Raw genomic sequence first — 16,002 nt, forward strand, 5'->3', positions numbered from 1 at the left:
TGGAAGTGGGACGTCTGGCAGCTGGGTCTGTGTAGGAGATATCAACCGCGACGAGGCGGAGGAGAAGAGAGGCGGGGGTACGGTGTGCCGTCAGGATGCTGCGGTGTGGAAGGCCTATCGCTCAGCCGCCCTGCAGTGTGAGACCTGCAGTGGAGAAGTGCAGACGTGCGACAAATCCGCACAGTATCGCTGATGGAGCAGGACACAGCAGAAAGAACAACAAAATCAGGATCATGCAGAAGGACTGCCTGTGTAGGTGTCAAACAGGTACACTCTAAAAAATGCTGGATTGTTTCAACCCAACTTTGGGTCAAATATGGACTAACCCAACCGTTGGGTTAAATTTTTACATTAAATTTTTAACCCAAAAGTTGGGTTAGTCCATATTTGACCCAAAGTTGGGTTAAAACAACCGAGCATTTTTTTAGAGTGTATGAATCATCAAATGCTTTTTTTTAATAAATGTATGTAGCGATTTTAAGGGAATAATACCCTATGTGAGGTAATTAATTTAAAGGCAAATGCAACAAGACTGTACATTTATGATTGATATCATACAATTAATTTAATGTATAACTTCAGGAAAACAGGCTATAAATTTGATTTTAATATGGTACAGCCTTGTTTTAAAATGTGTGTATATATAAATATTTTCTTTTGCTATGATTACATCACTTTTTTTTTTGTATTTTAACAAATAAAGGGTGTTAGAAGGTGAAGTGTGTAATTTCTGCAGCAATATCACACACATTACCTTGAACCTCAAGAAGCCAGAAGTGCATTATGGGAATTAGGCTGAGATGTGTATGGTAGAGATGTTTTTAATCCCTCAGCTTTTGTTGCTGTATTACATTGAGGAAATCAAATATCTTCATGTGTCTGTAATTACATTTATCTCTGCTTTAGCTTTTCACAAATTCAGTGGAAACTGCAAACTATGCTTAATAATTCAGGGTGGATAAAGCATCCACTCGTGAGCCCAAAAATAGGGCTAAGTTAAATAATATACTGTATCTTTAATACATTAAAACAAAGAAAATGGGTAAAATTTGTTTTAATAATAATAGTAATATGTACAGTATACACTGCCAGTTTTCGATCAAAAGTACAGTAAAGAATATTGTGAAATTTCTATACAATTTCTATATGTACTGTGTGTGTGTGTACACACACTTGCATACACACATTTATATAATATTTTAATAATAATATAATAATATTTAATAAAAAAAATTGAAAAAAACTATCAAACGTTAAATTAAATGTGAAATTTTGATGTAGAAAAACTGAAATAGTATTTTCTTGTAAAATATACCCCAATAACCAGTGTTGGGGAAAGTTACTTTTAAAAGTAATGCATTACAATATTGCGTTACTCCATAAAAAAAGTAACTAATTACATAGTTACTTTTTATTGAAAGTAATGCGTTGCGTTACTTTTCAAATCTAGACAGGGCTTGCGTGTTTGTTTTTAAATTAAAAAGTTTTATTTTTGGCAAATATAAAAGCCTTTTCATACCAAAAGTGAAATGAATAAGCCTCAGGCTGAAGGGAAGGTAAATGTACGTCCGTACAGTAGAATGCTGTATTCTCTTGTAAATTAAAAAGTAATGCGTTACTTGAAAAAAGTAATCTGATTACGTAACTCGCGTTACTTGTAATGCGTTACCCCCAACACTGCCAATAACCTTACAACTTTTTTACAGGTTGATTAGAATAATCTTTACAACTTAAAAAAAAAAAATAAAATTTTGTGTAATAATTGTCAAATTAATTTATTTAAAAAAATGTTTTACCGCAGAGCATTAACAAATAAGCAGGGTGCTAATAAACCAGCTAGCCACAACTCTGAGAACACCATCATCACAGGAGCCTTGTAAAGCTCTCTCTTACACCAACGCAGCTGCTCATAATCAGCACTTAGGTGTTCTCAGTTGTGTAGGAGGAATAAAAGTGCTTAAGCAATCAGAGAGCGATCATTTCTCTGACTGCAAACACACACACAATGCTTCCTCTCTCTCTGATGACAACCTAAACAGGCCGTGGTTCATGTACAGAAAATTGTATTACTGTGGTACCATTTAGTTACTATTTTTAGCAATATTTATATTATTCAAATTTCCAGTAACATTGAAATGATAAATACATAAAGCCTCGAGGTGTCAGGGAATTTTTAGTCAGTATAAATGTTTCTATTTGTGCTTGTTGTGAGTGCAGTGTCTACAAAATAATTTTAAACGACAAGTGACGCCGAGTTTATGCAGTAATTGATTTTCACAGGTAAATGTAATGAAATCTCAAAGGCATGAATCAGGTCTGAAAGCTGTCAGTTGTATCAAAATTAAAGTTTATTACAAGAATAGGAAGTATGTAGTGCATAAAGTTGTCGGAATACAGATCTGACAGTACAGGGCTGAAGCTGCAACATGCTTTTCACTGCGCAACACACCAGAACTACAATCACACACGAGCACCTGATAATAAGGCACTAAACAAACAAGTGACCAAAAACAAAGACTATCATCGGAATGGAATACTAGCTTACTAACTCAATGTATACACTCTAAAAAATGCTCGGTTGTTTCAACCCAACTTTGGGTCAAATATGTACTAACCCAACTGTTGGGTTAAAAATGTAATTTAAAAATGTAACCCAACGGTTGGGTTAGTCCATATTTGACCTAAAGTTGGGTTGAAACAACCCAGCATTTTTTAGAGTGTACTTTCTACCGTTTTCTTTAAAGGGTAATTGAAACAGCTGACATTTTTCCAAGATCTCAAACAGTGGTATGCTACATTTGCTGTCACATGACTTCATCACATTGCATCTTAGAAAAATAAAAACTCTTTTGTATACTGCACATTGTAGTAAGTATACAGACCTTTGCATGTAAGTGTAGTAGGATAGTATCCTATTCCGAACATAACCAAAGGCTGAGATGAAACGGACCCCTCTTCCTTGCTGTGAGCTCTCGCATGCCTCAGTTCCCACAGAGACGTCAGCAGCATACGAGAAAGAGCGCAAGGTTCATCAGGGTACGAACAACTATGTTGTTTTCTATTTTTGATGATCGTAGCGTTATGCTTTTATCAGTACAAAAATAATGTCACAGGCACAGCTTTGTTGCATTTTTTAAAGGAGTTGATTTGTTATCGAAGAACAGCCAGAACCGGAGACCTTCAGTTCAACACATTGTTGGCTCTGTCCCAAAAACCTAGTGAGCTGCCTGTTCCAAATGTAGGCTGCATGATTATGCTGCCGCCTTAGTCACTTTCTTTTGGCCTATTTTTATGCATGTATCCATTGTGGAGAAGGCACACCCAAACCGTGGAAACGATTACACATTTCATTCAATACTGCAAAAATAGGTAAATACAAATAAAATTGACTATATATTTTTGTGCTATTGTACATACATTACCATTCAAAAGTTTGGAGTCTGTAAGATTTTTAGTCTCTTATGCTCACCTACGCTGCATTTATTTGATCAAAAATACAGTAATAATTACAATAATTTTACAATTCACAATGTATGTTGTATATTTTTATATTTTAACATTTAATTTATTCATGTGATGGCAATACTGAATTTTCAGCATCACTACTCCAGTCTTCAGTGTCACATTATCCTTCAGAAATCATTCTAATATGCTGATTTGTTGCTCAAGAAACATTATTATTATTATTAACATTAATGTTGAATATTTTTGTGGAATCCATGATACTTTTTTTTAGGGTTCTTTGATGAATAGAAAGTATAAATAAATATAGAAATATTTGATCACTTTTGATCAACTTAAAGCATTATTGCTAAATGACCATGTTATTTTAGTATCATTGAGATATAATTATTGTTTTTATGAATATTTTGAATCAGTTTTTTTAATTACATTTTATTATTTTCATTTTAGTAAATTTGTTGTTTCTGTCATTTTTTTTGTATTTGTTATACATCTATACAATGTTTATTCATTTTTTCAAATGAGAAATGTTGCTTTGGCAATTACGTGAAATAAAAAGGTTTTTATATATATTATTTCAGTTAACGTTTAAGTAACAATTTTTATGGTTTTACTTTTAGTTTTAGATTTAGTTTTAGTTAACTGTAATAACCTTGCTGAATAAACTTATTCATTTCTTTTGAAAATCTTAGTGGCCCCAAACTTTTGGAAAGTAGTGTATTATTATTCTTACTAGATTATTGTGCTGTTAGCTTAGAAACAAACATCAAACTGTATTGAAATCGATTGTAACGTCTCCCATGTGCGGCCTAAGAGTTGCTGCCAATTTAGAGTGATTCAGATCGATCTCTTTTGAGGATCCGTTTCAATTAGTTTCCTGCCTTAGATAGTCTTACACTTTAACTTTATACTAGGTTTTGGAACAGAGTCTCGATATTACCATAAACCATAATGAATATTTGAAGAGAAAGTAAACAGTAAGCAACTATCAGTTTGCATACTTGGTGAGGACATTAGAGAGCGGCAGTGGTTTTGCGACTCATCTTCAGGTAGGTTGAAATATTAGACAGGTGTAAGTACCTTCTGTAAGTGTATTTTCTTATGCTGGGATCTTTTAGCTGCTCTATCCCCGTTTGATGTTCATTAATAATGCAGAAAATTCTGTAACCAATGGACTGCTAGACGGGGGAAGTAATGGAAATGCTGGCATCAGCAAAAGGTACGTGATTCTGTCTTGAAATTCATTTTGGATTTATGAAATGCAAAAATAGTGCAATGTTTAGCAGTAACTAACATCTTAGAGCCATTTCAACCAAGCTTACACTCAAATTACTAAGGACTTATGAAAATGACTTATTTGAGTCAATTCTACACAGTTACGTCAAAGAGCTCTGAATGAAATATTTTGTGTCTTTTCTTCTGAAAGTACTTGGACGAGAATATCCTGTTTTTATGTTAAAATAGTGTCCGAACTAGTCTTCTGCCCTTGGCTTTGATTCGTGGAAAGGTTGCGCTGGTTTCGTTGCCAAGAGTCGGAGACCCTGTTGGTGTATTTCCTCCTCTTCTCCTTAACAGGAAGTCCACGCTAGCTGAAGACATGGCATAGAAGACGTTTCCTGTGGGAGGTATTATTAACTCTGTGGAGAGAGAAATGTAAGACAAAGAAATACTCAGAAAACATGCAAAAAAAGAAAAAAGTATTTATCTTAAATAATCAGCTTAAATAATTTTGTTAAAATATTTCATTTTTTAAAAATATATTTCTATAAATAAATAATTTACTTTGGATTAAATATAAATTAAAATAAATATGAATTAAATATGTATTTATATACAGTTTATACACTACTGTTCAAAAGTTTGGGGTCAGTGAGATTTTTTTTGAAGTCTCTTATGCTCACAAGCCTACACTTTTTTGAATAAAAAATGTATAGTAAAATAACTTAATTTATTCTTGTGATATAAAGCTGAATTTTCAGCATCATTACTCCAGTCGTAATGTCACATGATCCTTCAGAAATCATTCTAATATGCTGATTTGCTGCTCATTTATTATCATTGTCAATGTCAAAAACAAGTGCTTGAACAGAAAGTTCAAACGAACAGCATTTATTAAAAATAGGAATCTTTTGTAACATTATAAAACGTCTTCACTGTCACTTTTGATAAATTTGTGTCCTTGCTGAATAAAAATATTAATGTCACATGTGAATGGTAGTGCATATATTCATTTATATTTGTTTTATTTGACTGACAGCTGCCTGTTTTTATATATCAAGTCCATAATGTCACTATGTCCCATCAGTATGCCCCCAAAAAAATGTTTTCCACATTTTATAATGCGTTTTCAAAAAAACTTACAGCACATTATGACATGAGAAATGTGACATCACCTTTCCCCTCCGGCAGCAGTTGGATCAGCTCGTATTTGGAGGCTTCTTGAGCATTCTGGTTGTGCTTCTCTAATGCAGAACTGATTACAGTGGGTGTTTTATTATATATTCATTTATATTTGTTTTATTTGACTGACAGCTGCCTGTTTTTATATATCAAGTCCATAATGTCACTATGTCCCATCAGTATGCCCCCCAAAAAAAATGTTTTCCACATTTTATAATGCGTTTTCAAAAAACGTACAGCACATTATGACATGAGAAATGTGACATCACCTTTCCCCTCCGGCAGCAGTTGGATCAGCTCGTATTTGGAGGTACTATTTCAATCTTTCTAACTTAAAAATTCCATGTTAATTTAAAATTTACTTGCAGTTTCTTTGTTATTATTTGTGAAATTTCTTAGTGAAAATTGTTTTTAGGCACATCCTACACCAAAAATCTAATTTTCAACAATTTTCACTCAGAAATGGCTTGTAAATATCATAATTAATTACTAAGAAACCGCAAGTAGAACATAAACGGTATTTTTCTGTAAAACATGCTCTAATAGTGTTTTATTTACAACATTTTTTTTACAGTGGATACAATCTTTATTATTAATAAATGTATTATTATTTAATTAATTGATATTGTTGTGATTAGTATTAAATATCTACATTTTAGAATAATAGTAAAGTCATCAAATCTATGAATAAATAACATGAAGTATGTTCATCCATTAAAAAATATATACTTTTTAGAAAAAAATCATAAGTAGACATTATATAATTATCTTTAACTAATTTAAAGCATTTAATCACAAGCCTTCAGATGAAAATGTTTTTGGATCATGAGTAACACATTTATCCGGTAGTTTGAATTTTCATGCAAGAGAACTTTTATCTGGTAGTGTGAATTTTCATGCAAGAAAAAATGTGTCACATAATAAAAGTGTGGCATGGTTCAAATGTGAAAAAGCAACTTTAAATGCTAAAAAGATCCACAGTGAGCTCTCAAATAATAAATCTCTCAAAGTTGCTGATAACAGCCGAGCTTTTAAAGACCCATTACTGCAGTGTAATCAAAATAAAGCTCTTTATTCGCCCTTACCTTGTAAAGCCTGGACAGCAGGTGATTAACAGGAGACGGGAAGTCAAATATGCCATCAGCATCCATTGTCGTATTTGCCACGGCTGAGAGAGCGCTGTAACGGGAGAACAGAGCGATCTTGTCACAAACTGGAGGCTCTTTGCCATGGCTGCTTATGACATTGATTCTTTCTGAATAGACTGTAACCTAGAGTATAAATCTAAAACTCCACACCAGCAGTAGCTTTGAAGTCCAACTGCAGACGATAAGTGTGTCTTTGTCGTACTTTAAAACTTCATTTGATTCAGCTCAAGCAGCTTTACGGCGCTTCAGAGCTCATGAAAGGAACATCTGTGTGTGCAGGTCAAGGACTGAGTCTGATCCTCAGCATAGCCAACAGGAAGATTGTCATTTGAATTGAGCCCAGGATTCACAAAATAAGAGCTATGCATTTCATACTATATAGTAGTGTTTCTAAGCTGGTGGGTCGTGACCCAAAAATGTGTTGCAAATCTGTTCAGCAGAGAAAAAAACAATGCCGAATGCAAAACAATAATAACGTAATCATGTTTAGAACATGAAATCCCATTTCTTTGGCAATGTCTGTGCGTCCGGTCAAACTCTACTGTATTTTGGTGCAAATTCATCTGTCACTTGTTAAAAGCTAGTCATATTACACAGATACTAACACAGACAGGTTTGCTGTCCTCATAGGAAATGAATGGGTTACTATGGTAACCAGGATTCATTTCCCTTATGCCAAATCACAGCATCAGTATATGATGTGTTGTTTATTATGAAGTACTTTAACAAACAAATAAAATGTTTTGTACAATTTACTATGCATATCATCAAACAAAATTATACATACACACACACACACACACACACACACACACACACACACACACACACACATATATATATATATATATATATATATATATATATATTAATTGTCCTGTGACCAGTGTTATTTTAGTATTATTTATATACTAATATTGTGTTTTATTAATATTGTAAATTAGGTTTTAATTTTAGTAAAATTTTACTGTTATGTGTTTTTTTTTTTTTTACTTTAGGTTTCATTTATTTTTTTATTTCAGGTTTACTTTTTTTTTTTTTTTTTTTTCGTATTATTATTTCCAGTTAGTTTTTTTATTGCTTAAACTAAATAAAAATTAGAAATGTTTTCTTTGGCAACTAACTAAAATATTTTTTTTTTTTTTGTTTGTTTTTTGTTGTTGTTGTCTAATATTATATTTTTGTTTTATATTACAATTAAAAACAGATGCATTTGCGGTTTATTTATTTAAAAATTTACTTGAACTTATCTCCTTTTTATACAACATTTTCTTTTCTTCAATGTAAAAAATGCTGCTGCATTTTTTTAAAAAGCTTAAAAATTCTTGAAATAATTTAAATATCCAACTTAAGTAAACTAAAGTTAACTGAACTCAAGCACAAACACTTTAAGTTGAAACACCTTATTACTTATTGTAATGTTGCATTTTAATTTGTGATAATCACAGCAATCATTTTCAACAGTGTTGCAACTGTGCAGCACTATATTTTGATTCGTGTTGATTTGCAATCTAATTTTGAACTCCACAGTAAGAAATGCTGTGTGGTTGTTGATGTAGGACAGCGATGTTCTTACTCTGGACACTGTGTGATGATCACTGTAGGATTCAGGCCACGGCCAGGACTCGGCTCGCCCGGTGCTTCAATCTGATTGGACAGCTTGTAGCTATTAAAAAGCACATGGACATCTTATTATATAGTTAATCAGTGTGTATCTGAGATGAGTTACAGAAATGTCACTGACCTTTCCTCTTCGCGCAGCGTAGGTACGCTATGATACCACTGAACAAATGTCTCATCCGTTCTGAAAATGCTGTTTCTACACGAGGACTGAAGGAGCCGAATTTGAGCAATGACTTCAAACTCCTGAAATCAAGAGGATGTGATGTTAATATTTTTTTAAACAACTTAAAAGAATGACAATCAAGTATATAATCACCATAAACTCACCCGTCGTCTTTTATCGAAGTTGATGAAGCCATTCTGTAAGAGACATTACATTTTGGTTTACATTACACCCTGCCAATGCAACGCTGACTTAAGAGTTTTGTTCTGACACATCTTGATTCTGTCAGATGAGCTTTGACAAACATTGTGAAACCACTGCTATTTTTATACTTCACAGCTGGATGTGCTGATACTGTCTATTGCCCCCTTTTTTTAGTTTCATGGCAGGCTGTGAACTGAACATCACCTCTAATCGGTCTTTGACTGCAGTGTCCAGCATGGTGAGATCTCGGAGGAAGATGCCCAGGTACGGCACAGTGCCCTGAGCGCACGACTACAAAAGAAATACAGCTTTCAGATACATCAAAGATTATAAACACTACATCACATCATTAACACAGCGGGTAAAATAAGTATTGAACACGTCACCATTTTCTCAGGACAGGATTGCTTTCTAATTACTGATAGATTTCTGCTGATGTCTTGGCTTTCCATGCCTTTTTGCAGCTCTCTTTCTTCATGTGTTCAATACTTTTCCCCTGGGTCATTCAACTTTATTACACAGAACTTGATTTCTGAACTTATTTGTTTTGTTTTCTTTGTATGTATGGATTATTTGGGTTGTTACCGACATCTGGTGAAAATTTCATGTCATCAGTACCTTTAGAAATATATTTACTGAGAAAAATGGTGATGTGTTCAATACCTATTTTACCTGCTGTATATGCATATTTTTTGATATACACGCACATACTACAAAGTTTGGGGGAGGATTCTTTAATGTTTTTGAAAGAAGTCTGTCATGCTCACCAAGGCTGCATTTATTTGATCAAAAATACAATAAAATGTTATTATTATTGCAACTGAAATGAGCCATTTTCTGTTTAAATATGTTTTAAAATGTCATTTATTCCTGTGATGCAAAGCTGAATTTTCAGCATCATTACTGCAGTCTTCAGTGTCACACGATCCTTCAGAAATCATTCTGATTTACATTATGCTTGAAAATTTTTTTGCTGCTTGTTTGATTTTTTTGGAACCTGTGATTCTTTTTTTCAGTATTCTTTGAAAATTGTTTTTAGGAACAATAAATAAAAAGTGAATAAAAAGTAAAAAAAAGTTAGAAAAGAACAGCATTTATTCAAAATAGAAATCTTTTGTAACAACATACACTATCGTTCAAAAAGTTAGGGTTAGTTTTTTTCTTCTATTTTTATTTTTATTTTTTTTTAAATATATACTTTTATTCAGCAAGTATATGTTAAATTGATGGGGAAAAAAGTGATAGTACATTTTAATATAATTTTTGTAATATTGTAATATTTCCACAATATGACTGTTTCACTGTATTTTTATTCAAATAAAAGCAGCCTTGATGATCATAATAGATTTCTTTAAAAACATTACAAATCGTACTGATCCCAAACTTTTAAACAGTAGTATATATTATCATTATTTATAATAATATTTATATTTCTATATTAATATATAATAAAATCTAATATGTTATAATATATTTAATGTATATTTGTATAAGGATGCTTACCCCTGTAAATCTCCTGTTGTTGATTTTAGTGTCAAGGTTTGAACATTTGGAAGTCCCCTCCTGTAAAATTAAAGTGCTTTTATTACAGAAAACTGAAGTCGGTTCAAAGGAATATAGCTCAGTTCCTGTGTTTGCTAAATGTTTCTGCATGATGCATTTAAATCTGTCATGAGGAATCTGAATGTGATTTCAGACTTTATGGTTGTTGTTGTTGTTGTTTTTTTGTGTGTCCTTTTTGGATCTTCACAATAGTGGTCCCCATGATCACTAAAGCTTAATTACTCTCTTTGTGTTCCACAGAAAAAATAACAGCATAATGACAAGAGGAGTAAATAATTACAGATTTTTCCTTTTTGGGTGAACTGTTCCTTAAAGAACAGCAATATACAGTATAATGAATTACACAACAAGTTTACAGTGTGAGGCTGTGTTTTTGCATGACTGAATCTGATATTACTCATTCTGTTCTTGTCATTCGTTCCTCCCTTTAGGCCGTGCTGAATTAATGAAGTGCTCTACAGTGATGAAGCACATCCAATGAGAATTTTACACAGAGAGCCAGAGAACATCGATTGGCCTGATATTTTCCCATCAATGCATTGCCGTGTGAATTGGCTGCTTTGTATCGTAGTGAGACTGACCTCTTTGAGTAGTTCGCGGCTCTGGGAGTAGTTGTCTTTCTCAGAGAAGATGTCAGAAAGTTCCTCGTATCTCCTCACAGCTTCTCTGTTGGAGCAGAGGAAAGGACTTTAGGTTATTCTGCACTGCTGTTGTTAAACATGACATTACCGTTTCATATATTATGCATCATTTTTTGCATTGCAATGCAAATTGGAAATATAAATGTGAGGAATATTCCAGAAAAACAAGCAAAAAATTAATTAATAAAAGTTTATAATATTATTATTAGGATTGTAATCCTTTTACAATCTTATACAGCAAAAAAAAATATCTCACCAAATTATATTTCAAATATACATATATTAAAATTGAAAATCTGTTATGTTTAAATCTTCAAATGCTAGAATTTCTTTTTAAAATGTAGTGTTCAAAAGGGGCAAGAAAATACATTTAATTCAAAAATGCATATTTTAGTAAACACAAAATGTATTTATTATATTTTGGACAATATCAATATATTTAGATTGAAAATATATTAAAGTAAATATAAGAAACATAATAAATGAAATGATATAAATATAATGTGTGTGTGTGTATTTTTTTTTTTCTGTATAAATTTATATAAGACAAATTTCGTCTGATATTCATACTATATTAGTCTTATTTTTTTATATATTTTAAAAGTATATCTGTATCTATGATTAATATACTAATTTATAAATATAAGAAAAATAATAAATGAAATAATTTAAAGATGTATATTTATTAATATATACATTTTCATTTATATTACATTAAATATATATTAGCAATATATTTTAACCCATTTTTAAAAATATATTCAAAACATATGAAATTTTTTTTTTGTCATATTGGAGGAAATTCTGTAGGGAAAGTTGTACTGCACCATAAATTAATATTGACTTGATATTCCTTTAACGCATCGACGAGCAGTTTTCGAAGTAAATCCAGACCTGTCTGTTTCCTGCCAGGTCTTTCTCAGTCTGTGGATGGGGTTGCTCTGCAGCGCTGACAGAATGGCGTACAGTGAGGAGAAGTTCTTCCTGCTTCTGCAGGCCTGTTTGGGAAACAAACCACATGCTCACGTGAGTCCTTCATCCTGATGGATGGCATCGTTTACAGTGAAACCGCTCTGACCTCTGCGACGCTGATCCATTTCTCCAGCAGTCTGGCCCTCTGTTGGCTCTTCAGAGCCGTGTTCCACAAGCACGAGGCTGTGACAGCGTTTGCTAAGCGATTAAACTGCTTGATAGTAGCTCTGACCGACCAACACGCTCCTTCCCGGCCCTTCTTATCTCTCTGAGACCACAGAGACCCCAGACAGTGATAGGGCACCAGCTTCAGAAACAGATCCTTAAGGCAAAACAAAAGCATTTCATTTAAGGATGCTACCAACAGGTCCGAGATGTTCACAGACTTTAGAGAGTGAGGTAAACTGTAACTTATTTTACTTTTAGTTTCAAACTAATCTCTGGTGTTTTCCGCAGATGTAAAGGCAGCATGATCAAACTCACTGTCTCAATCCTGGTCAGCTGCTCTGCAATCACACTGGATGGAAACCCCAGGATGCTGGTGGCATCAAACTCCGAGGGATCAGGAGATGTCACACCTTTGGTAGGATCTGTAGGAAATCAATACATCAATATGGAAAAATGGACAATAAGTGCTCCTATGTCTATCTAACCTGGAACCAGAATTTACTATTAATGCTTGCTATGGGGAAAATGTGTTTATAAATAAAAAATGTGGGGTCAGTAGGATTTAAATTTTCATTTAAATCCTTTATTCAGCAAAGATTCATTAAATTGATCAAAATTTACTTTGTTACAAATGATTTCTATTTCAAATAAATGCTCTTTATTTGAACCTTCTGTTCATCAAAGCATCCTGAAAATAATATATCACTGTTATCACAAAAATATTATGCAGCACAACTGTTTTCAACACGTTTCTTGAGCAGCAAATCAGCATATTAGAATGATTTCTGAAGGATCACTGATGTAATGATGCTGAAAATTCAGCTTTGCATCACAGGAATAAATTAAATTTTGAAATACATTAAAACAGAGAGCTGTTATTTTAAATTGCAATAATATTTGTGACCCTGGACCACAAAATCAGTCATAAGTGGACATTTTTTGAAATTGAGATGTATACATCATCTGGAAGCTGAATAAATAAGATCTCCATTGGTGTATGGTTTGTTAGGACAGGACAATATTTGGCCGAGATACAACTATTTGAAAATCTGGAATCTGAGGGTGCAAAAAAATCCAAATATTGAGAAAATCGCATTTAAAGTTGTTTTAAAGTTCTTAGCAATGCATATTACTAATCAAAAATGAAGTTTTGATATATTTACGGTAGAAGACATTTACAAAATATCTTCATGGAACATGGTCTTTACTTAATATCCTAATGATTTTTGGCATAAAAGAAAAATCAATAATTTTGACCCATACAATGTATTGTTGGCTATTGCTACAAATATACCTATGTGACTTATGTCTGGTTTTGTCACATTTTACAATATTACTGATTACTGTATTTTTTATTTAATAAATGCAGCCTTGGTGAGCATACAAGACTTCTTTCAAAAACATTTAAAAAATCTTGCAGACCCCAAACTTTTGAACGCTAGTTTAGACCAAACTGTTAATGAGCTTACAGCTTTTAAAAATCATGTTATAGTGAAATTTCTAGCCACTTAAAAATATTAGATTGCTATTAACTACAGAAATGTCTATGACTTTGTAATATTGTACTAATTTCATGACTTTTCAATTACAATTTCCAGGTTGTGATAATTTGATCATTTGGTCCTCGAATTATTGTGGCATAAACAAAGGTCAGTAGAATCTAAAAATGATAAGGAAAAGCTCAGAGACTTTTGTTGTCATTGGCTATAACAACTTTTACTTCAGTGGAAATTTGCATTTATTTCTGTATTTCAGAACTCCAGAACTTCATGTAGTTACATTCCTACAACCAAAATGAAATATCGAACTACAAATCCATGTTCTTGTGACAGGCGGTTGTAGAGAGAGACTGATAGAATAACCTGCACTGTCTGTCACAAACGTACAAAAAACGGTGAGATGTCGCCTTTGTCAAAGGGACAAATATCCTGACCTGAGAGCGAGCCGGACAGCAGGGTTTTTTCACTCAACTCCTCAGCGATCCTCAGCAGTCGGCCTTTGATTTCTGCGCCCGAGGTGTCCGTGGGAAGCAGGGGGGCCAAGCGCAGCAGGCAGGAGGGATCGTTCAGAGAGCGGAAATCCTCGGGATAGTCACTCAGCCATGTGCTGAACACCGTACACACCGCCCTGAACACAGCAAGTGTGAATAAACACTCCACAATGCAGTTTAAAAGACAAAACTGGCTATTAATAACTTCTGTTTATAGCTTGTTGTGTATCTATAGTAGTACATACTTGTTGAACATCTGACGAGTGTTACTATTGCTCTCCCCAGGAGGATTTCCCAACCTAGAAAATAGTTCATATTGAAATTGGGGGTTCATTTTACTGTAATGTCAGTTAGTATTGCAAATAATTAACAAATGTTATTAGTAAAAAATTTATATTATTGCAAATACATATGAATTATAAACATATGTATATGTATGGGTGTATAGATAGATACAAACCCAATTCCAAAAAAGTTGGGACACTGTACAGATTGTGAGTAAAAAAGGAATGGAATAATTTACAAATCTCATAAACTTATATTTTATTCACAATAGAATATAGATAACATATCAAATGTTGAAAGTGAGACATTTTGAAATGTCATGCCAAATATTGGCTCATTTTGGATTTCATGAGAGCTACACATTCCAAAAAAGTTGGGACAGGTAGCAATAAGAGGCCGGAAAAGTTAAATATACATATAAGGAACAGCTGGAGGACCAATTTGCAACTTATTAGGTAAATTGGCAACAAAAAGACAATGACTTTATTACTTTACATGCATTGTACCTGTCAATCAGGATGTCCAGCACTCTCTGGGTGGAGGTGAACGAGCGATAGGTGGAGAGGAAGATGGAGATGAAGGAGGAGTCACCCATGGAGAAGGAATGAAGGAGATGGAGGACCAGCTTTTCCTCTGTGCCTGCTTTGACATGCTGAGAGCGGGATGCTGTGGACTGGGAAGAGACGGTTGAAGATGTCAGGACAGAACTTCTGGAACGTACAGCATTGAATGTGACTTGGGAAGATGGGGCTCACCTGCAGGCCGGCGGGGGAAATGTGTCCTTGTTTTACCACCACAGTGTAGATGATACCGTCTTCCTCCATTTCGGACACAGTGGACTGAAGCAGAGAGAGATCAGAGTAAGTAAGCAGTTTGTGGATTTTTTTTCAAACAGCCTTCCAGTAGACTTATTACAAGCTCACTGGGTTAGGGGCCTTGCTCTTGGTCACAATAATTAAACCTCATTGCTTGTTCCCCGTCTTATATAACCAAACTTTATGGCTAATGTCTGCTCTGCTTCAGTTTATTTGCCCAAAACCCACCCACTTCACTAACATGAGAAGTGACCAATCACAGTTTTAGTTTTTACATGCCTTTTTATATAATTTTACATGCAATAAAATAAGACTTGTGTGGAAAAACACATTTCGATAAATGTGTAGACTTTAATTTTTAGTCCACCCAAAAGTAATAAATAATCATTATTGCACAGACATAATGTACTCTACCGTTCAAAAGTTTGAGATCAGTACGATTTTTTTAATGTTTTTGATAGAAATCTCTTATATGCTCACCAAGGCTGCATTTATTTGATAAAAAATACAGTAAAAACAGTAATATTGTGAAATATTATTACAATTTAAAACAACTGTTTTCTGTTTG

General features: G+C 33.5%; 2 protein-coding genes across 2 annotated transcripts in view; one reads left to right on the forward strand and one right to left on the reverse strand.

The window, feature by feature from the left end:
- The window catches only part of LOC107592517 (deoxyribonuclease-2-alpha-like), a 6,101-nt gene extending 5,779 nt beyond the window's left edge, over window positions 1-322 (forward strand). The window contains exon 6 of the mRNA XM_016282050.1: window positions 7-322. Coding sequence (XP_016137536.1) covers window positions 7-193 — 187 coding nt within the window. The 3' untranslated portion in view covers window positions 194-322. The remainder of the gene's footprint in view (window positions 1-6) is intronic.
- A 6,328-nt stretch (window positions 323-6,650) lies between these two features.
- LOC107592518 (ral guanine nucleotide dissociation stimulator-like) overlaps window positions 6,651-16,002 on the reverse strand; it is a 23,510-nt gene continuing 14,158 nt past the window's right edge. Inside the window, exons 4-18 of the mRNA XM_016282051.1 lie at window positions 15,375-15,458; window positions 15,126-15,292; window positions 14,580-14,633; window positions 14,278-14,471; window positions 12,660-12,766; window positions 12,283-12,498; window positions 12,099-12,202; window positions 11,145-11,229; window positions 10,504-10,563; window positions 9,205-9,291; window positions 8,961-8,993; window positions 8,755-8,876; window positions 8,587-8,676; window positions 6,948-7,041; window positions 6,651-6,662 (exon numbers count right to left, since the gene is read on the reverse strand). Of these exons, the coding sequence (XP_016137537.1) occupies window positions 6,651-6,662; window positions 6,948-7,041; window positions 8,587-8,676; window positions 8,755-8,876; window positions 8,961-8,993; window positions 9,205-9,291; window positions 10,504-10,563; window positions 11,145-11,229; window positions 12,099-12,202; window positions 12,283-12,498; window positions 12,660-12,766; window positions 14,278-14,471; window positions 14,580-14,633; window positions 15,126-15,292; window positions 15,375-15,458 (1,509 nt within the window). The remainder of the gene's footprint in view (window positions 6,663-6,947; window positions 7,042-8,586; window positions 8,677-8,754; window positions 8,877-8,960; window positions 8,994-9,204; window positions 9,292-10,503; window positions 10,564-11,144; window positions 11,230-12,098; window positions 12,203-12,282; window positions 12,499-12,659; window positions 12,767-14,277; window positions 14,472-14,579; window positions 14,634-15,125; window positions 15,293-15,374; window positions 15,459-16,002) is intronic.

This window comes from Sinocyclocheilus grahami, unplaced genomic scaffold (assembly GCF_001515645.1).
Source record: "Sinocyclocheilus grahami isolate Dianchi unplaced genomic scaffold, SAMN03320097.WGS_v1.1 scaffold153.1, whole genome shotgun sequence".
Classification (NCBI taxonomy): Eukaryota; Metazoa; Chordata; class Actinopteri; order Cypriniformes; family Cyprinidae; genus Sinocyclocheilus; species Sinocyclocheilus grahami.